The 21,358-nt window shown below is 41.7% G+C and overlaps 1 protein-coding gene across 2 annotated transcripts in view; it reads left to right on the top strand.

Annotated features, from left to right (window-relative positions):
- ARHGEF26 (Rho guanine nucleotide exchange factor 26) overlaps positions 1 to 21,358 on the top strand; it is a 104,631-nt gene that overhangs the window by 52,719 nt on the left and 30,554 nt on the right. For both annotated transcript variants that reach the window (XM_030576253.1, XM_030576252.1), the window contains exons 10-11: positions 1,621 to 1,710; positions 11,331 to 11,485. In XM_030576253.1, the coding sequence (XP_030432113.1) occupies positions 1,621 to 1,710; positions 11,331 to 11,485 (245 nt within the window). The remainder of the gene's footprint in view (positions 1 to 1,620; positions 1,711 to 11,330; positions 11,486 to 21,358) is intronic.

Below are 21,358 nucleotides of genomic sequence, written 5' to 3'. Positions count from 1 at the left end.
TAGAGACTAGCCTTTGAGATCTTAGAATTTGAGATCCTGCAATATGCAGCTGAATGTTATTAAATTTGGTGGATTGGGCATCCTCCTATTGGAAATAAGGTTCCCTACATGTTAGGACTAGACACTGCCTTAGGCTCAGAGCATTCCTGGCTGATTTAAATTATTTATGCATGGAAATTGACAAATTTTCTCTTAAAGCGGAAGAGTAATGAAGGATGAAAATGCCAAATTACTTTATTCAGGAACAGTCCCTGACAGATTAGCTTCACATTTAAATCATTCTTTTTCTCAGAAAAAAAATCTAAATTGCTGCAGTAACACAATACTGCTGCCAACACACTTGAATTTTATTGTGGGAACTTCTTGTGGTGTACAGAGTATTCAGACTGAAAAGTAGAAGGGGAGGAGAATTTGCCTGACTGATATTGTTCATACCCCTTTCTCCAGATGCCGCTTAACTATACCCGATAAGCATGACTTTTATCTCTGACTCATAAAAATCCTGCTGTAGAACAAATGTTTTACAGTTTGTTTTTTTCCTCAGGGAAGGATATCCTAGAGCTTAGTGTATAAGGGCTTTGTCCCCATCTTCTTCAAATTACTCAGCTGTTGCACTGAATTCATTGCCTAGTCATGTGCAACAGCCTAACTTGCTAACATGCTGCTTCCTATCTCCCCAACAACAATTATAGCAAAATAAAAGGTGAGCTTTTTTTCCTATTAGAAAAGCTGGAAGGCTTCTTTGTCCTTTCTAGACTTTTGATGCTGCAAGTTAGCCTAGAGAAGGCTATCCTGACAGGCTATCCAGACAGACTCAATTGATTTGTGTTCCTACTTTCATCCTACTCTCCACCACTCAACACTGGCAGGGATTAGCAGGGGTCATGGTGTTAGCATTCAGTACGTTAGCTATGCTTTTCATTGAATTGCTGTGGTACTGGAAGGATCTGGGGAACTAAGTGAATCAATGGAGTATTCTGTTGCTCAGACAGCTCTCTCCCCCCTTCCAAGAAGTGAGAAACAAGAAGGGGCTCTTTGACTTTTGGGGAGCCCATGGAAGGTGTTAAGAAGCATTTTATTTTTTCCATTTAACATATGTAGATGCCTGATCCTCCTCCTCCTTTTTTTTTTTAAATTTATTTATTTATTTGGGGTCTCTGGAGGAATATAACACATTTTCAAATCACATTCTAAAGCGCGAGTGAATAGTTTTGTGAAATACTGTCTTCCTTAGCTTGCCAACAGAGCACCGTAATGTTTGCCTTGGTATCTTCCTTCAGTAAACAATTTGCATGTCTGCAGTTGTAAGGGCAGCATATAACATTGGGTCACAACTACACCACTCACTTACTTGCCAAAATTAAAGTTTGTTCTCTCAGGGTGCCCATTAAGTTTTTGGACTGACGATATGCAATCCTTTTGAGTTCGGTACTTTGTGCCGCTTGTACTACTCTGTGTGGAATAATCAGTCTTCTTTGTGGTTTATTATAAAAATATCAGTTTCTTTGATTTTCTTGCTTCTTCAGTGGTATGCATTTCCACAGAAAAGTTGCCAGGTAAAGGAAAAGCTAGTAATGCAATATCTAAATACATTAAATCAGGAACACTTTTTCTTTCTAGTTGGTCCGTTTATGCAACGAAGGGGCTAGAAAAATGGAAAGGACAGAAATGATGTACACAATTAACAACCAGCTGGAATTTAGAATCAAGGTATGATATTTCCATTCATTGAACTCATTTAGCATGTGCAGAAGTTTTGCCTTTCCTTAAGTTTTAAGGCTAACCGATTCACAGCCAAAGAAAATGAAGCAAATTAGCTGGGGATTGTAGAAGCCATGATGCTGAACTGACCTTTCAACAGAGGACTAAAAGTTTGTCTTCTGAGAGCAGCTGAGGCCATGAGTGCTCAAAGAGTGACAGATGCCATTGCCAACCGTATCTCAGTTACTAACATCAAGCAGCTAGAGCTTTAAACAAAAAGTAATTACACAAGTTAACACTACTCACCTGAATTGCACATAAAAAGCGGATATTCAGAGAAAAGGCTTCTCATCGTCCGTGAAATCTTGCCCCCCGTTGAAATTTATGACAGAATTCCCATTGACTTCAGAGGAGCTGGGATTTCACCTCATCTCCTTAACTCATGAAGTTCTGTAGAAGTGTTTAAACACAGATAATACATAGAACTCTTCATTGGTCTGTTTCTCTCTGTCTCTCTTTCTTTCTCTCCCCCTCCTCTTCTGCCTTTGTCAGCTCTTGGATATTTTCAATAAACTAAGAAGGTACTATGTAAGAGGCACAGTGCATTTTTTAAAGACCTTAATAATTTAATTAAAACATTTTTTAAAAAATATGTAATTTACCACTTTTGGCAGGAAAAAACAAGTATCAGACTTTATTAAATTCACAGCCATTTTGTCTGTTGACATATTGTGTTAAACTCATTAAAATTATTAGAATTTAGTACTTATTAAAAAGGCTGCCACATGATACTGATATTTTCCAAGTCTTTTCTTTTGAGTACAATCAAAGTTGCAGGTTGTGGTGTTTGTTTCCTTTATCAGTGGCCTGTCCAACAAGTGTCAAATGTGATTTTAAAAGCTTTTGATGGCATTTTCAAAGTATCAACAATACAGAAAAAAAAACTTCTTTGTACCTCAAAAAATGTTCATTTAAAACAAAATTTTGTAAGTGGAATATCATACCCATGGGATGACATTATTTCCCAAGAATGCTTCTTACTAATGCAGTGGGAAAAGGTACCATTTTGTGTGTGTTTTTTCTAAAAGACTTTTCAAAGACTTTTCACACATTTTCAATAAAAATAGAAAAATAGGGTGTAAGTATTCACTTATAACAACAAAAAAAAAAGAGATTATTTATAAGGTGTTCATGAAGTTCACTAATGACCTACGGATAATATTCTCAAGAGATTTGGGAGAGCAGCTTTTCAGATTTGTCATTCCAGAGCCTTCAAGTTGGAATAAGTTCTAGGAGTTTTTATAGCCAAAAGTCTCTCAAAATACCCTTGAAAATGGTTTAAATTCTTTATTTTCACCGCAAAAGATGTCCATAATCAGTTTTTGATTTAGGCAGAAGGCTCAATCTCTTACAGTGTACCCTCCTCTAGAATGTATACTGCAACTTCCCCTCTAATCAGTTTCATGGGAATAAAAGCTACTTTATTCTTTAGCTTTTTTGCTAGAGTACCACTCTGTATATCTTAAACATGACTCCTTGGTGGTTTAGAATTTATCTGTGGTTTGAGAGTTTGCCAGTTGGATTGTAAAAGGCTGATTTTTCTTGGCATAGTTTCAATACATTTTATTATGCTGAGCCTGTTTGTTGTATATAGGAAGAAGACATTCTGCATTCAGCATTGCATATTTTTGACAGAAAAAAATATTTAAAAAGTCAAAGCAAGTGTTCTCTGGAATATAACCAGTTAGGAAACCATATGCTGAATTTATCTGGCATAGAAAGAAATTTTGAGTTAATAGCAAATAAAAAGTTAAGCCCTTTTTAAGTATAAAATAATTGAATATCTTGGGACTGTCATTCTTAGAAATACACATAGTTTAAACTATAAAATAATCTCTAGGCCCCCATATAACATTCTTAGAATTGTTACGTTTCATTCAATCTAACTTGGGTTCCTGAAGCTTGAATAACCAAAGCCACTCCAAAAATGGCTTAGTTCCCTTTTTATGTACTTATTCAACTGTTTGCCTGTCCTGAAGATTTAATTTTTAGTTGAGATTAGAGGATATTTATTCAGTGTCATTCAGTTTGAGATTTCATGTACCATATTGGGGAAGTGAGAGGCTTTTTTTCCCTTTAAACAGAAATAAGAATTTAATTATTTGGACCAGCACGCATTTTGTGACTGCTGCTGTCAGAGAGTTGTTGAAACTCAAGTGCTGCGTTTGCATAGTTATGAAAACATGATATTGACACATTAATTTAGTTGTATCTGTGTTAGTCCCAGGATAAGAGAGAATGGGTGAGTTAATATATTTAATTAGACCAACTTCCAACATAAATTGGAGTCTTGGTAATTTGGTGGAGAAAGATGGGAAGAGGTATTTGTCTTAGCAGTGTTAGGTTTGATTCACATGATTTCATGATCCCTGAGTTTTAATAATAATAATAATAATAATAATAATAATTGGAGATATACCTATCTCCTAGAACTGGAAGGGACCTTGAAAGGTCATCAAGTCCAGCCCCCTGCCTTCACTAGCAGGACCAAGTACTGATTTTTGCCCCAGATCCCTAAATGGCCCCCTCAAGGATTGAACTCACAACCCTGGGTTTAGCAGGCCAATGCTCAAACCACTGAGTGGGTTGAGTTTTTGGTTCAAACTAAGCCAAAATTTCAAGCCAAATATTGCTATGAAACTGTGGAAACTTATTACTTTGATTTCATAATGATGAAACTCAATACTTCCTGCAATGCTGAGGCGTTTCTTAGGAGAACTAATTAGACCAGAGGTTCTCAAACTGGGGGTCATGACCCCTCAGAAGGTTGTGAGGTTATTACATGGTGGCAAGCTGTCGGTCTCCACTCCAAACCCCGCCTTGTTGTCAGCATTTATAATAGTCTTAAATATAAAAAAGTGTTTTTAATTTATAAGGGAGGGGGGGTTGCACTCAGAAGCTTGCTGTCTGAAAGGGGTCACCAGTACAGAAGTTTGAGAACCACTGAATTAGACCTTGCATAGGATGTGAGTTTGAACAAAGTGACAAAGAAGTGACAGTGATAAGGTGAGATAGCTACTGATAAAGGGAATTATATGATATTCTTATAGGAAAAAATGAGAAATGCAGGTTGGTTAGAATTATTGTAAATTGGTTACAAATCTGGTTAGAAAACCAAACAAAGTACCTAATTCTGTTCTGTTGCAAGGATGTAAATTGGAATAATCTCCATTTAAATAAATGAAATTACAGTGCTCTGAAACCAGTTTCTTTGCACACTCTAGTCCACTGAGAGCAATTGGGATTTGGTTCATTCTCTGCTTGGACAGTAGCATCTATATGGTGTCATATATAAATTAAAGGAGGGCATAACAATATTTAGTATATTTATGACTTGGAAGAATTAGTAGAAAAGAGATTAAATTAATGGATAATAGAAAATTGTGGACACTTAAAAGGTAAGTTCTCATGAACAAGAACTTGCAAGTTTTGTGAAGTGAAAAGCAGCTGGCATGGGAGGGGAGCAAGATTCTGGCCCAACATCTACTGTATTTTATATTGCTTTTTATACGTTATATCGCATAGGCAGGAAGGGCACTTTGTAAACAATTTTATTATTTTACTGTCATTAAAAAGGCATATGCAGTAATATATTTCGTATGCTAGAAGAAAGCTGTTGCTTCTATAACTGTGGATGTATTTATTCTCACCCTTTAATTCTTGCACCAGTGGGATCACAGCTGAAATACTGTGTTCCTTTCTGGATATAATATTACAGTACAAATACTGACAAACTGGAGACAGTTCAGGAAAGGGCAGCTAAAATACTTAAAAGCCAGAAAAATAAGACATATAAGGAATGATTATGAGGGCTGACAGCTGCATGGAGAAATGTTTTACGAGCAGGTTAAAGGATGTTCTAGAGATGAAAGAAAGCAGTTGTCTTCATTAGTCAAACATGACAAGACAGGTCATGGGTTTCAGCAGCAGCAAAGAAAGTTTAAAGTCAGGTGCAGAGAAATTCAGTAGCTGAAAAATCAGTCACTGGTGATAGTAAGTGTCACAATTTCATAATTGACTATGGGAAATGGTCTATGGGAAATGGTTAGTGGTATTAGGATTCTGCCACAGTAATGGAGGATTAAAGACATCTCAGATTTCCTTTACTGATTCTGGTTCATATGATCATCAAACACAAGGATATTAGTGAAAGGGTATATTCCCTTGTGATTAAAGTTTGGTTTTCTATTATAAACTCAGTTTTGACACCCCCTCCACCCACCTGTAACTTTACCAGAATTTAACCAGTCTCCCAGGGTCTCTGGTCGATTGCATGAGCACTCACCTCAGGATACTTAGCAGTGACTCACATAGGGCTTTAAAGTTGTGCAGGAGCAGACACATTCACCATGCTCAGGCATCCCTTGGCATCTGGGACTAGAGAGAGACACCATGAACAGGCAGGATTGATAAGTGCCACAGTCTGTCCTGAACCAGTGGGTTTCCCTGGTCCCAGCCCTAGCATCTCTCACTAGGTCTTCAGAGATTATTTGTATCTCATAAAGAGCAGCTGAGGCTGGCACGCTCAGTGATTTTATAAGCTCCAGAAGAGACAGAGTTGAAGTCAATGAGAGTTTAGCCCAGAGTTGGGCAGACTGTGGCCTGCGGGACCCTCCTGCCTGGCCCCTGAACTCCTGGCCCAGGAGGCTAGCCCCCGACCCCTCTCCTGCTGTGCCCCCTCCCCCTGCAGTCTCAGCTCACTGCACCGCCAGCGCAATGCTCTGGGCAGCAGGGCTGTGAGCTCTTGCCAGGCAGCGCAGGTGCAGAGCTGCAGCTGACCCAGTGCTCTGTGCTGGTTCCAGCCGGGCTGCACAGCTGCCTGTTCTGGTGCTCTGGGTGGCACGGCTGTAGCGCTGCCAGCCACTGGTGCTCCAGGAAGCGTAGTAAGGAGGTAGGGAGCAGGGGGGGTTGGCTAGAGGGAAGGGGGAGTTCAGGCTGGAGGTCAGGGGTGTGGATAGGGGTCAAGGCAGTTAGAGGGCAAGGAACAAGGGGTTTAATGGGGGCAGTGGTCCTGGGGTGGGGAGCACTCAGGAATGAGAGGAGGGGTTGGATGGGATGGCGAGGGGGCAGTTGGGGCGGAAGGTCTGGGGGTGGTCAGCGGATAGGGAGGAGTGGATGGGGCAGGAGTCCAGGGGGCGAGCCACAGCTGGCTGTGTGGGGAGGCACAGCCTCCCCTAACCAGCCCTCTATACAATTTCAGAAACCCGATGTGGCCCTCGGGCCATAAAGTTTGCCTGCCCCTAGTTTAGACATTCACTTCAATAGGGCCTGGCTTTCACACCAAAAATGCAGTCAAAGTTTCTCCCTAGTACAGTTTATAAACTCTGCAGCATTGACTCTCTCCATATTCCCCATGTCCCAGAAGGTATCTCATATTCTTGTGGCTGGGTGTTGAATTGGTGGGGGCTGATTTCCTGCTGCAACCATCTATAGAGTACATTATAGTCCTAGAACCCCTGTTGGTTCATATAAGGGTCATTAAACTTTATGTATATATTTTTTGTTTTTATACACAGTTTACAAGCATATATGCAAGTAACTAGAATTATAACACTTTTCATAACTAGTCTTAGGGGGAGAAAACCAAGAAAATTAATACTTTTAAGTCATGTACAGGAGAAATAGAAATATATATCAGACATTTTCATTATCAAAGGGGAAAAAATCCTTGCCAGAAACCTTTTTAATATAGATATTGGGACTTAGCCCAAGTATTTCCATGTTAGTCTTTGAGATGATGTCAATACAGATCCCAGTGTGGGTGCATATGCGTCTCATGCGAGCAAGGTTGGAGTCTTCTGAACAGCTGTGGCCGTGCATGCATCCTGTGCCTCCTTGTGCTTTCTGGAAAACCTTTCACATGCTTGAAAAATATTTTCTCACTCAGCTGTCAGCCCTCTTAATCATTCTTTATGGGTCTGATAAACCTGATACCTGATGTACTAGCAACATCAGGCCCACCCAGGATCATCCTTCCAACAAATGGGGCACTTCTTGACCCTGCGGAGGCCCTGTGGCAAACACCTGCCATTATACCATCTGCTGCAGAAAGATGGGAAAATGGTATTAAGACTCTTTTTAAAAAAAAAAAAAAAAAAAAAAAAAGTTTTGAGTACTTGTACACCCACCCCTTTGTCATCTCAGTAGTGCAGGAGAAATCCATATCCAGCAAAAGCATCCCAAAGGACAGGGACTCTACAAAGTTTGGGAAGAAATCTTCTTCCTGTTTGGGAAGAAATCTTACTCCTCTGCCTCCTTTCAGCTACAGGTGCAAATTGTCAGATCTTTCTGGCCAAATAATAATTTCCTGAATTGGGATAAATTAACAGACTTTCTATCTAAGCTCTCACCTGAGAGCGGGGAAGTGTATTCAAGGATATCATCAAAGAGGGCCAGTAAGTGGCTAAAATACCCTCCAAGTTGCAGTGGATGTTTCAAACACTGGCTAGATCCATCGCCACAGTAGTGACAATGCGATGGGATTCATAGTTTCAAACATTGGCATTCCCAGGGAAGTGCAAATTACAATAAACTACCTGCCCTTTGAAGAGATGGAGTTATTCAGTGAGCACACAAATAGCGCACTATATTCCTTAAAGGACACAGAGGCCACCTTGCACCCCGTAGAGATCTATACCCTAGCCCCTTTTGCAAACTATACAGTTACCAGACCCCAATGCTAAACAGCCCGATTAGCCTCCCAAAGAGAAGCCCAGATGAAGCAGGATACACTATCTTCCTCCTCCTCAGTGATGTAGCCTGCTCCTGTGGCTTGTTAAGAAATTTAATAGGGCTTTCAGGAACTACAGCAGAGCCAGTTAAGAACATGCAACCTTTGGAATCCACTTTTCCCCATTCACCAGGCATGGTCTGCCATAAAGTTGGACAGATAGGTGCTAGAGATCCTTACCCGATTTCTCTCCTTACCTCCTACCATCCCCACTTCCCCCACTCTCTTCACCAACCCTTCTCACAGGAGCCTGTTATAAATGGAAATGGCCTCATTGCTTCATCTAAGAGCCATAGAGAAAGTGCCAGCAGAATTTTGGGGGGGAAGAGGCTTCTTTCTACTCACGATATCTCCTTGCCCCCTCCCCCCCAAAAAGAGGATCTTCGTCCTATCTTACTTAGACCTGCAAAGACTCAACATATACATGTGCAGCCTCAGGTTCAGGATGGTAACACTTGCTTCCATCTTCCCATCTCTTCAGGCTCAAGAATGGTTTTATGCTTCTCAGCTTGCAGGTTGTGTACTTCCATATAGCTATCCAGGCAGTCCACAGGACATACCTAAGATTCATAATATGGTCCAACCATTACCAGTACAAGGTATTGCCCTTTGGACTCTCCATGCCATGAAGAGTGTTCACAAAATGTCTGGCAGTGGTAGCAGCATGTTTTAAGAAGACAGGGCATTCACATGTATCATTACCTAGAAGACTGGCTGGTCAGAGGCAGGTCTCTGCAGGAGACTGCAACAGCCCTAGGGTATGTCCTCTTCCTGTTTCCTCAGCTAGGCCACCTAGTGAACTGTGAGAGATTCTCTCAACTCATCACAGATGATGAAGTTCCTAGGGGCTATCATAGACTTTCAGTTGGCAAGAGCCTACCAACCAGAGGACAGGTTCTAGTCTCTTCAATCAGTGACAGATTCCATAAAATCTGATCCTATCACAATGGTGCATGCTTGCTTACGACTAGTAGGCCACTTGTCAGCATACACATATGTGATTCCAATTGCCAGGCTTCATCTGTTGGCTCCAGACAGATACTATACAAATTCAGGAAGTTCTCATACAGAGCAGGAAGCTATTACTGGGAAATCCTACTCCTCTAAATGAAAAAGATTTTCCATATGGGTAATCTGACGGAATCTAGACTGAGTATAGACCCTGAGATATAGTCCTCGACTACGTGCTGAGCTTCAGTCTAGCCTAGCGTTTAACTCTCAAGGTCCACCTTGTATTAACATTGGCATGTCACATTCTGGTACAGTTGTGCTCAGTCTTCTCATATCAAACAGTATCCATTTTCTTCAAAGCCCTTCTGCATACTATCTTCCCATTAGAGACCCAACCCCACGTAGTACCTCAGTGTCATCCTCCCAGTGTGTTTCTGCCTGCTATTAGATAGCCGATGGTCCTGTGCCTCCAAATATCAAGGTGCACTCCACCAGGGCATAGGAAGTGTCTTGATCCAGCTTCAGAAATATGCTGATATTTGAGATCTGCAAGGCAGCAACATGGAGCAACTCACTTACCTTCATTAAAGATTACACCTTTGAAATGGCAGCCAGGTCAGATGTCAAGTTCACGGGAGTGGTGCTGCAATCGTTATTTCACTAATGTTGCTGAAACACCTCATTCCCACCATTTAGAGGATGCTGTTTGTCAACTGCAAAGGGATCCATACTGACACACATTTGAGAAGAAAGAAGGGTGATGTACCCTGCAATAGCGATAAGATATAGTCAGTTTGGATCCCACGGCCCACCCTCCATCCCTGCTTTTCAGAGTCCTCAGCAACTGTGGGGGAACTAAGGGAAAGTCACAGTTGCTCCGCCCTTTTTGCTCTCATGGAGGAACATCAGGAGGCATGTGCGGCTGCAGCAACTGCTGTTCAAAAGATCTCATGCACATGGGGCATGTGCACTACCTGACAACATTATCTCCAAGAGCCACAGTTACTGTAGTAACCTTGTCAACTGTCTAAAATGGGCCATCTTGATTATCACTACACATTTTTTTCTCCTGCTGATAATAGCTCATCTTAATTAATTAGCCTCTTACAGTTGGTATGGCTACTTCCGCTATTTCATGTTCTCTGTATGTATATATATCTTCTTACTATATGTTCCATTCTATGCATTTGATGAAGTGAGCTGTAGCCCACGAAAGCTCATGGTCAAATAAATTTGTTAGTCTCTAAGGTGCCACGAGTACTCCTGTTCTTTTTGCCAATACAGACTAAAGTGGCTGCTACTCTGAAACCTGTAGAGGGAAAGTAACCGTTCTTTTTCTGATGTTTAGGTGTTGATAGCCATGGGTTTTGCTGTTTCCTGACTTTCAGATACAACATTTGCTTTTGTTTTAACCTTTGCTGTGACTCTGCTGACTTTCAGAGCTCTTGTATTTTAGAAACTGCAGTATTGTAATCTGGTAAATTTTCTGTTTGTAACTTTAATTCTGCTTTAAGAGAGACTGTGGTCTGGGAATATTTAAACACCATTTTATTTCTGCCCTTCTTAAGAGATTCACTTAGTTCTGCATTAGGTGGAAATATGCTGTTAGCTCCCATTTCACAGCATGCTCAATTCCACATTCTGTTTGTTGTTCAATTGATTTTAGCAGATATAGTGTGAAGGTAGCCAGTACTTCTAAAGCATCCACTGTTAGCAAGTGTCTCCTGTATTGTACATTACTTTGAATCTTGAAGTCTCTATTTGACACCTATACTCCTATTTCTGTGTTTTGAGTTTATTCATGCATTTTTTCAAGTGATCCTGTTACTCCTTTGTCTCACAGAAGACTTGTGACTTATGATTAAAATATTGATTTCTTATTTTGTAGCCATTTCCACTGGTCTCCTCTTCCCGTTGGTTAGTGAAAAGGGGTGAATTAACAGCATACGTGGAAGATACTGGACTCTTCTCTAAAAGGACCAGTAAGCAGCAAGTGTACTTCTTCCTCTTCAACGATGTCCTCATTATCACCAAGAAGAAGAGGTAAGGGCTTCAACACAATAAAACTGCATGTGTGTCTAATTTCTTGATTCACACACAAGCCACAATTGTTTTGAATGTTGCATGAGTCACCCTTGGGAAATGAGAATGTAAACTTCCTGGCTTCACATTGGCTAAGTTTACTCAATATTTACCTCAAGTATAATTTATTGTTCCCAAGGGATTTTTAGATTATTCCTTTAGGAACCATTTTCATGTTTGAGTGAATGAGGAAGATATGAGAAGAAGTGGTTATGCATAATTTGCTTGCAGCACAAAAACAAAACCTTGTGTAAATGGAAATGTTGGCAGCACTTAACACATTTTTAGTCAAAACATCTACAATTTTATAGTCATACATTTTGGTATGCTGTGCCTGTACAAAGAATGAATGAATTAAGGAGGCATTTTTGAGTCTCCTGTTTCTCCAACAGACCATACTCAGAATTGCACTGGTTGGGGATCAAACAGAAATGAAAATCCAATTCAATCATAGTGACTCGGAAAAGGTATACATTTTAGCAAGATAAATAAATATGTAGAGCAGGAATGCCTCTCCATACTATTCTTTCATGGAGAATCTGTGTCAGTGATGTAATAGAGGAGGCTGCTGGGAGCACTCTGTTAAAATTCCACCACCAAATTGAAGGGAATGTTACGGTCATTCCTCTGCCTTTGATGGAGTTCATGCCCTCTGCAGATGCTGCTGTATCGTTCCTGACAGAGATTATTTGCTCCTCTGGTTACTAAAAATAGTTTTGAAGAGCACATGTTTTGCTTTTGGGTTGACCAAATATCAGGTATTTTAAAAAAGATTTCTAAAATCTTGAGCCTGTACTGTTTGAAGCACAATTGAGCATTATACTATAATTCTGATGTAGTTTATGCATTTTTCAGAAACAAAATGTGAACACTTCCAGCAAAGTGCAGCATGATTTGTTTGCTGCCTTAGTTCTTGGTTATATTTAAGTGAATAGATTTCTCCCTAGCCTGTTCACTGTAGTATGCACACCGCTGGGACTCATAGACTCTAGGACTGGAAGGGACCTCAAGAGGTCATTGAGTCCAGTCCCCTGCCCTCATGACAGGACCAAATACTGTCTAGAGCATCCCTAATAGACATTTATCTAACCTACTCTCAAATATAACCAGAAATGGAGATTCCACAACTTCCCTAGGCAATCTGTTCCAGTGTTTAACTATCCTGACAGTTAGGAACTTTCCTAATGTCCAGCCTAAATCTCCCTTGCTGCAGTTTAAGCCCATTGCTTCTTGTTCTATCATTGGAGGCTAAGGTGAACAAGTTTTCTCCCTCCTCCTGATGACACCCTTTTAGATACCTGAAAACTGCTATCATGTCCCCTCTCAGTCTTCTCTTTTCCAAACTAAATAAACCCAATTCTTTCAGCCTTCCTTCATAGGTCATGTTCTCAAGACCTTTAATCATTCTTGTTGCTCTTCTCTGGACCCTCTCAGAGTTTATCACAGGCTACAGCAAGGGTGTGCAAACTACGGCCCATGGGCTGGATCGGGCCTGCTGAATTGCCACCCCTGTGGTGCCACGAGTCACGCACTGCTCCTGGAAATGGCCGGCACCATGTCCCTGCAGCCCTGGGGCAGGAGCAGAGGACTCTGCGCTGCCTGCAGGCACCGCCCCCCCCCCCAGCTCTCATTGGCCGAGAACAGGGAACCGTGGCCAATGGGAGCTTCAGGGAAGGTATTCACAGGCAAGGGCTGTGCCCCTCCTCCCTCCCCCGCCCCAGAGGCCTCAGGGTCGTGGTGCTGGCCACTTCTGGGAGTGGCACGGTGCCAGGGCAGGCAGGCAGGGAGCCTGCCCTGGCTCCGGTGTGCGCTGCTGCCACCCCAGAGCCGCTCCAAGTAAGTGGCACCAGAGCCCGCATCCTGACCCCCTCCTGCCCCCCCGACTCCTTGCTTCACCCTAACCCCCTGTCCTGAGCCCCCTGCTGCAGCCTGCACCCCTCTTCTGCCCCAACCATCTGCCCTGAGCTCCCTCATACACCCTGCACCCCTCCTCTGCTCCAACCCCTTGCCTTGAGTCCCTTCCTGTACACTGTACCCCCTCCAACACCCCACACTCCCTCCTGCCCCCCAACCCCCTGCCCCAGCCCTACATTCATGGCCTTGCATGCAATTTCCCCACCCAGATATGGCCCTCGGGCCAAAAAGTTTGCCCACTCCTGGGCTACAGGGAACATTTTTATGGAAGCCCTTTTTGAAACATTGGCAGCACATCACAGATTTGTACCACACATCTTTAAACAGCATGTTTCTTTCTGTTCTCAGGGGACTAGAGTTAATATTTTATTATACTGGTAGCTAAGTAAACTTCTGAGTTGGAAAACAATGAAAAAGTATATTATCTGTGTTGTTACATTGTTTATTGATTTCCTGTGCGATAGCTTGGTTGCCCAGCTTCCAAGATAACTTTTTGTAATAATGTATTGTCTCCAAACTCTGGTGCTTTTGATTTATAACGTCTTCCAACTGTTGGAATCTGTGATATCCCAGTGGACCCTATGAGTTACAGTAAAGAAAACTTGATCTTAATGATAGAGTTTATATATTCACTGTACCAAGATCTTTCTAATAAACATATGAAGTTGAAAAGTATTGATTCCTGTGATCCTACCACAGTCATTCTGATCACAAAATATGTGCTGCACGAATGCAGACAAACTTACTAATTACATTCTTTTATATGATCCATTGCCCCTTAGCTGTGCAAAAAAAAATCCATTCCATGCAGTTTTTCAAAGTCAGACTTGAACTGGCTTCTACACATGTTAGAACATTAAATAATTTAATGACTGTGCTAACATCATTGGTACAGTTCTCTAGTTTTTAAGATGTAACCATGGATATTTTGAATGTGATATTCAAGTTTAAAACACTATGTATTTATATTTCCATATTTGGGTTTCACGTGCATTTTTCACAGCTGCCATAAAAATCACTCTGTTGCACCCCTGCATTATAAGTCCTAATCATTCAGCTGCTTGAAAATGTGCAAAAAGGAGTTTTCGCTCTGTATCCTGAAGCTTATTTTCACTTGCCCTGGCCGAGTCATTAACCATATTTGTAGAGCTCAGTTAGCACAATGAGGAGTGATTAAGTCCAAATTCTTTAAAGGCCAGGATTGATGGTATATGTCAAAGTAGTCCCACAGACAACTGATAAGCAGTGTTGGTCCAACAATATTCTGCATGTAGAGCAGTACTTACATTTAGACTCAGACTTCAAAGCCTAAAGGGGCCATTGTGATCATCTAGTCTGACCTGCACATCACAGGCCCCAGACTCTTACCCACCCTCTCCTGTAATAGACTCCTAACCTCTGGCTGAGTTACTGAAGTCCTCAAATCTTTATGCAAAGACTTCAAGTTACAAATGTTTTACATAACAGAAGCATCATTAAAAGAACTGCCTTTGTGTATTACAGTGAGCAAGCACTCCAGTGTGATTTAGCTATAAGATGATAAAGGTCAAGAAACCTCATGATACTGAACACTTAGGCATGCTCCACATAGGGTTTTATGCTTTCATTCCTACAGTACTTTCCTAGTCAGATCCCTCCACAGCCCCTAGTTTGAGTTCATCCTGCATTTGTAATGGTAAGACTTAACAACCTACATTTATGTTCTCAAATAGCTGAATGGAATTTAGCAACCCAATTCCCCTCATTTTAATGGGCATCATATGGCCAAATCCCACGCAGCTCTGACATATTTTAGAGGCTTATGCTTTAAACATCATGCTGCTGTGCAGCCCAATCATGCATAAGAATATTAAATGCACGTTTGGGGATCTCTTAGGGCCCCAATTACTCTTCTGTGTATCACAAAGAAGCAGGAAACTCAGAGTTGCTTTAGCATGCTTGTTCTGTGAGGAGTTAGGGCACTGCAGTGTCTGCTGCAGAACAGCCTGGGGCTTTGGCCCTTGAAGCTAGCAGATCACAGAGACACTCAGTGAGACCCTGTGCTTTTGTGCAGCTGGTCTGCTGGCTGCATGGTTCCGTTTGGCCATAGAGTATTAACACCAAATGGATTTCCAATGATAAATCCACAAGGCCGGTGAGGGAACCTGCTTCATTCTTCACTGTTCCTTCAACCAAAAGTGTGTGAGACCTGGGCTGCACTGTTTATACTTCAACTGAATTATTCTCTTCCTCATCTCTCCTGCCTGGGGGGAATTGACAGTCGTTCATAAGCGAATTTTTTAGTAAAAAAGGGAAGCACCAGAGAAGGGGGTCCACTTATGAATGGGTATAGAGAGGGAGAGGTGGGACACAGCCCCTCTCCCCAACAGAGGAAGCAAGGAAAGGCAGCACAGCCAGCAGAGACAGAAGAGAAGAGGTGGGGCCAGAGTCTCTCTGCTTCTGGCCATGCTGCTCTCCGAAGCAGCTGCAGCTCTGGGGTTGGCAGGCTGCAGCCGCACTGCCTCCCCTCCACCGCCCCTGGAGCAGGCTGCAGCCGCGCTGCCCGGTCCGGCCTGCATGAGCAGCTCCAGCCAGGCTAGAGACGTCCTCCCCTGGCCCTCCCAGATAAGGTGGGAAGGAATGGGATGGGGAGAGTGTGGTGGTCCCAGGCTAGGGGTGGGGATAATTTGGGGGTGGTCACAGGGATTACTCCCCTGACTCCCAGCTTCTCCCCCAAAAGAATTTCCCCATCAGTTGCTGTCTCAGCCCATCAGGGTAAGCAGCTGGCGTGCCAGGACACTGTTTACTTAGGTTTACCTCTGTGCCTGCAGACACTCGAGGTAAACAAACCATCTCAGCCCATCACCGGCTTATCCTGATGGCCCAGGAGCCAAAGTATGCTGACCCCTGAATTATAGGGTCGGCTTATGAACAGGTTATAAATTTTTTTCCATTTTTACTTATCCATCTTGGGGAGGGGGGTAGTCAGCTTATAAATGAACCGGCTTATGATCGAGTATGTATGGTATATTCTGAATCCAGCATCTTTTTTCACTTTCTGGCCCAGAGCTTTAAATAGTGGCTAAAAATTCCATCCTTTTCTCCATTGTTTACCATTCAGCTTCTTGTGATTTCCTGATTCAGTTTATTCTCCAGCTTCTGTGGAGTCATCCAGGACGTAGACAAGAGCTGCATTTTTAATGTAAAAATCGCACATGGATTTTTTTATGTAAACTTTTCAGACCTTCTTAATACAATCTTTATGATTTCTATCTGTTGAACACATGATGGAACATGTGATGTATGTATCCAGGGTGTTCAACTCTTGGAGAGACTCAAATCCAACTTCTGTGGTCGATGGACTGGGGTGTAATTTTAGTGCCAGTCACTAACCACCATGCATGGTAGCTCTCCCATTGATGTCAAAGATTTAATGGTAGACTGTGGCCCTTAGGTAATGGCTAAATATTCAGCTATTATCGTTAAGTATGTATTCAGTATATGTTGTATTCATCATTATTCAATGAGAAAAATTACCACAATTTTTTTTACTTTTCTACCTTTCCCATCCTCCTTTCTTTTTTTCTTGTTCTTCCTCTTGTGTTTTCTTTCCTGCAGCAACACCAAATTCTAGTCCTCTGTGCTTCACATTCATCCTCATCCCTATTCCATCTACTAACGTGATTACTAATGTACTGGTTCACATCCACATTAAAGTCCAGTAATTACCCTTCAAATTAAACATCTGAGGGGACAGAGGAATTCACACCCTTTGTCTCTTGAGCCATTATTTCAGGTTTTTTTGTGTTAGGTGAACAGCACTTTATTGGCTGTACTTGGGTCACATCTTGAAGGTTTTCTTCACAACTATGAGAGCAAGCAGTTTTTTAAAATGAAAGATTCAGTTCTACAGAAACCAAATATTTTATGTGGTTTCACATAAACAGCTCAGGGAGGCAAAATCTACCTATAAAAAGGTTTACATGACACCTGAGATATAGACAGTACTGCTTTAAAATAATGGCACCTCAATAGAAATCTATATATTTTTGCTAGGTAACATTAATCTTTCTTTAGTGTGTTCCTCCCAGGTTGAACTTCAGGGCCATCCCCTCTCCCCTTGCTACAACTGTGTGTATAAAACAAATCCATTCTGAACTTGACCTGAGGCACTGTTACGGATTTGCTATGTTTAGATAATTATATTCCTATGTTGCCATTTATCACAGTGTTTCTATAACCTACATTTTCCCAACGAGTCAGAGAGCTCAGAAAATGAACTGTCTGCAGGAGCATCCCCATAACTTCTCACTAAAGCCTGGAAGTGTACGCTCTAGCAGCATTCTGCTAAGGATAGAACAGAGCTCCCTCGTGAACCTACCTGGATCAGATAGCTCCTATGCACACAGTCCAGGGGTCAAGAAGGTCTGGTTAGGGATTCCAGCTTTCAATATGGAATGGCTGCATTTGAGCTGGCATGCTGTAGTCCTCCCTTTCTACTCAAGAAGTAGTGAGTTCATGCCATGTTTAACTATAGTTGAAGCAGATGGTTCTTTATTCAACCTTTCAAAAAAAGACCCCTTCAGTGGCAATATTGAAGATTATTAAAAGGTTTCTCTCAAACTACCGGGAGACCTCTATTTTAGTGAGGATAAAGAGTTATTAAATGTTTTCAGCTCACTTTCTGTAATCTCCTAAAGATGCCACTAAAATCATGTCTGTTTAGTGGCTGCATGGCTTGTCAACTCCTGAGATAATCTTAGCAATGGAATGGCAGCTGGACTTCATAAATTGGAAACCACCCAAAGGTTAAATAATACTTTGGAATGTTACCTGTTCACAGCTGCTTGCAAAACTGGGTTTGTGCACCAGATGCCAAAAAAAAAGGAAAAACCTCATTTTCCTAGTTAAATAGGCAAGTAGATACCTCAACACAAACAAAAGGAAGCAACTTTTGTAATGAAATACTAATGATTTCAGTGTGAAACTTGCAAGTATTCTTAATGGTAATAAGCTAAAATAACAGATTCATTTGTACTTACATTTTATTGGTTTCAAAAGACCCATTTGAAAGAGTAAAGGAATAATTTGTGTTTATTTACTGCATATTTTCCAGGGTTTTTTACTTATATAGTGTATTTGTAGCTGTGTTGGTCTCAGGATACCGGAGAGGCCAGGAGGGTGAACTAATGTCTTATTCCAGTGGCTTTCAAACTGTGGGGACCCAGTACTGGGTCACGGAATGTAAAGCACTGGGTTGCGGTGTCTCTGGTCACCACCATAGTTGTTGGGGCATTTGTTCAGGAAAGTTCTTTCCTGAACCCCCACTTCTGACCTTCAAACAACCCCTTCCCCCCCCCCCAATCTCTCCAAGCTCATCACCAGAAGCAAGCTCCCTGCAGACCAGGACACCCAGCTCTCAAAGCAGCACCAGACCCTGCCAGAACAGCAGATGCAAAACCTGCAGATACATCTCCACTGCAACCAGGATCAACACCCCACACAACACACCTTTCAGGATCCCTGGATCCCACACATGCCTATCCTAACATTTAGTGTACCTTATCCAGTGCACTAAACTTTTACCTTAGAACTATCAGGATTGTCAAGTCTCTTTCCTCCCCTCCCCCCATGATTTTACTGGAGACTTCTGAGCAGTCTCAGGACATATTTATTGCCTAGGCACCACAGAAAAAAATTAATGGGTGCTTAGCACCCACCGGCAGCCAGCTCCCTTCCCCCCTCCCCCACGCCTCCCATCCACCAGCAGCTCCACCAATCAACTCCTCCTTCTCCCTCCCAGTGCTTTCCAACCTCAGTGATCTGCTGTTCCATGGTGTGCTGGAGGTGCTGCTGGAGGAGGAGTAGGGACGGGGCTCGCTTTGGGGAGGGGGCAGAAATGGGTGGAAAAGGTGGAGTGGGGCCTTGGGAGAAGGGGTGGGGCCTGAGGTGGAGTGGGGGCAGGAAGAGGTGGGGTGGGGGCTGGCGGCTTGGGGCTTCTTGGTAGATTATAATGGGGTCTTGCAAAAACTAATAATTTAACTGCCTACCTGTTGAAAAGTGGAAGCTGCTCGTAACTCTTAAACTGCATGTCACTAAAAAAAAAAAATTAAAAAATACATTTACTGAAATTTTCCAATATTGGAAAAATATTATTCAGTCTAGGGGATTAAAATGAGTTCTTCAAATCTTAAGGAGGTCCAGTTTAGCAACACAATAGTTCTGGCTTCTTTGTCTCATATATCCATGAAAGCTTCTACAGTCTTATATGAGCTTGCTTACTGTGGGAAATACTGTATTGTTGCTGAGTTGGTGCCTAGGAAACTAACTTGCAAATTACAATCTAACTGAAAATTGATCTTTGGTTTTTTGTTTGTTTTTTTTTTTAAATCATTACAATTGCTTGCTATAGTGTAGTTTTTGAAGTTTTACATATCTGTATATTTTGTCAGTCTGTGTCAGCACTGCTATTTTCTGGTTGTAAGTGGCATTTTGAGATTTGTGATGAATGAGGGATGTTTTTTTTGTTTTTTTTTTTTTAAGAGGTGGAATCATATTAATTGTTTAGTGCACCAATATGACAATCCTAATAGAATGCAGCTGTGCTTATCTCTGTCTTTCTTTGCAATACACACTGTTTCCTCAGGGAATTAACTTTGTGGGTGTGTGGGGACTGAAGACTCTTAATTTTAGTGCAAAATTTTAGTGTTAATTTTAGTGCAAAAACTGAAATTTCATTCTGTCTAGCAGTTGCAGCTGTTTCTCACTCCTTGCGGACAAAACAGATGTGGGGTCTGAGTGATCTGGTTTACACTAGTGTAAATCAGAAGGAATTCCTTTATGCTAGTGTAAAACTATCAAGATCAAGAATCTGGCTTGAATTGAAAATATTAAATTCTGTATTTCCCTATAGAGACAGCCAGCAGTAAGATATCATGCAAATGTTGGTTTAAGCAGCTATACTTTACATAATATTATACAAATATAGAGTACTATTAAAATAGGGAGGTCCTAAAATTTGAAGGTCCAGCCCTCCAGTAGAGTGTAAATATCTCAAAGTAATTTAACTTCCCTCCCCCCTCAAAAAGAATCTATATTTTTGCAAGAGAGGAAATCCATCTTTTGAGATGAGGCCATATGCTTCATTGATTGTATACTCTGTTCTTAATACCATGAGACTTAATATTAAAAATTAAAACTCTTTGATTTCCTACAGTCCTGCAAAATAACATACTTTAGTGACATTTTTACTTGTACAGTAGACAGACCAAACAAAAACTGCTTGCACCATTGCTGTTATATTTCTAATTCATAAATGCTTACCATGTTCATATTTTCAAAATAAAGTAGAAGGAAGACAGTAGCACTAGAATGATGGTTCAGATCAGGGATTCTCAAACTTCATTGCACCATGAACCACTTTTGACAACAAAAATTACCACACGATCCCAGGATGGAGGTCCAAAGCCGAAGCCCCAGGGCTTCAACCCCCGGCGGCGGGGCCTGTAACCTGAGCCCCACTGCCTAGGGCTGAAGCCAAAGCCTGAGCCCCTCCTCCGCCCTTGGCAGTGGGGCTCAGGCTACAACTTCGGCCCCAGCAAGTCTCACATCAGCCATGGCAACCCCATTAAAATAGGGTTGAGACTCACTTTGGAGTCCCACCCCACAGTCTGAGAACTGCTGGTTCAGATTATAGATCTGGCTAGTTACAACAAATGAATGTGCTGCAGCTCCAAGTTAAAGCCCATGCCAAGTGATGGAATCTGTCCAAAACAATTATTCATAAGAAAACACATGGAGTGCTATATAAGGCCGTTATTCTTGCAAGAACATACTCACTGAGTTGGCATTTCTTTGGCTTATAGTATTCCGTAGACATAGAGAGAAGCCAGAACCAGGTTGATGCCTTTGTTGGCTTGCGTACCTCTATATTATATAGTA

This window comes from Gopherus evgoodei, chromosome 9 (assembly GCF_007399415.2).
Source record: "Gopherus evgoodei ecotype Sinaloan lineage chromosome 9, rGopEvg1_v1.p, whole genome shotgun sequence".
Lineage (NCBI taxonomy): Eukaryota > Metazoa > Chordata > Testudines > Testudinidae > Gopherus > Gopherus evgoodei.
Note: the sequence above shows the minus strand (reverse complement) of the source record. Positions and strands in the feature narration are given on the sequence as shown.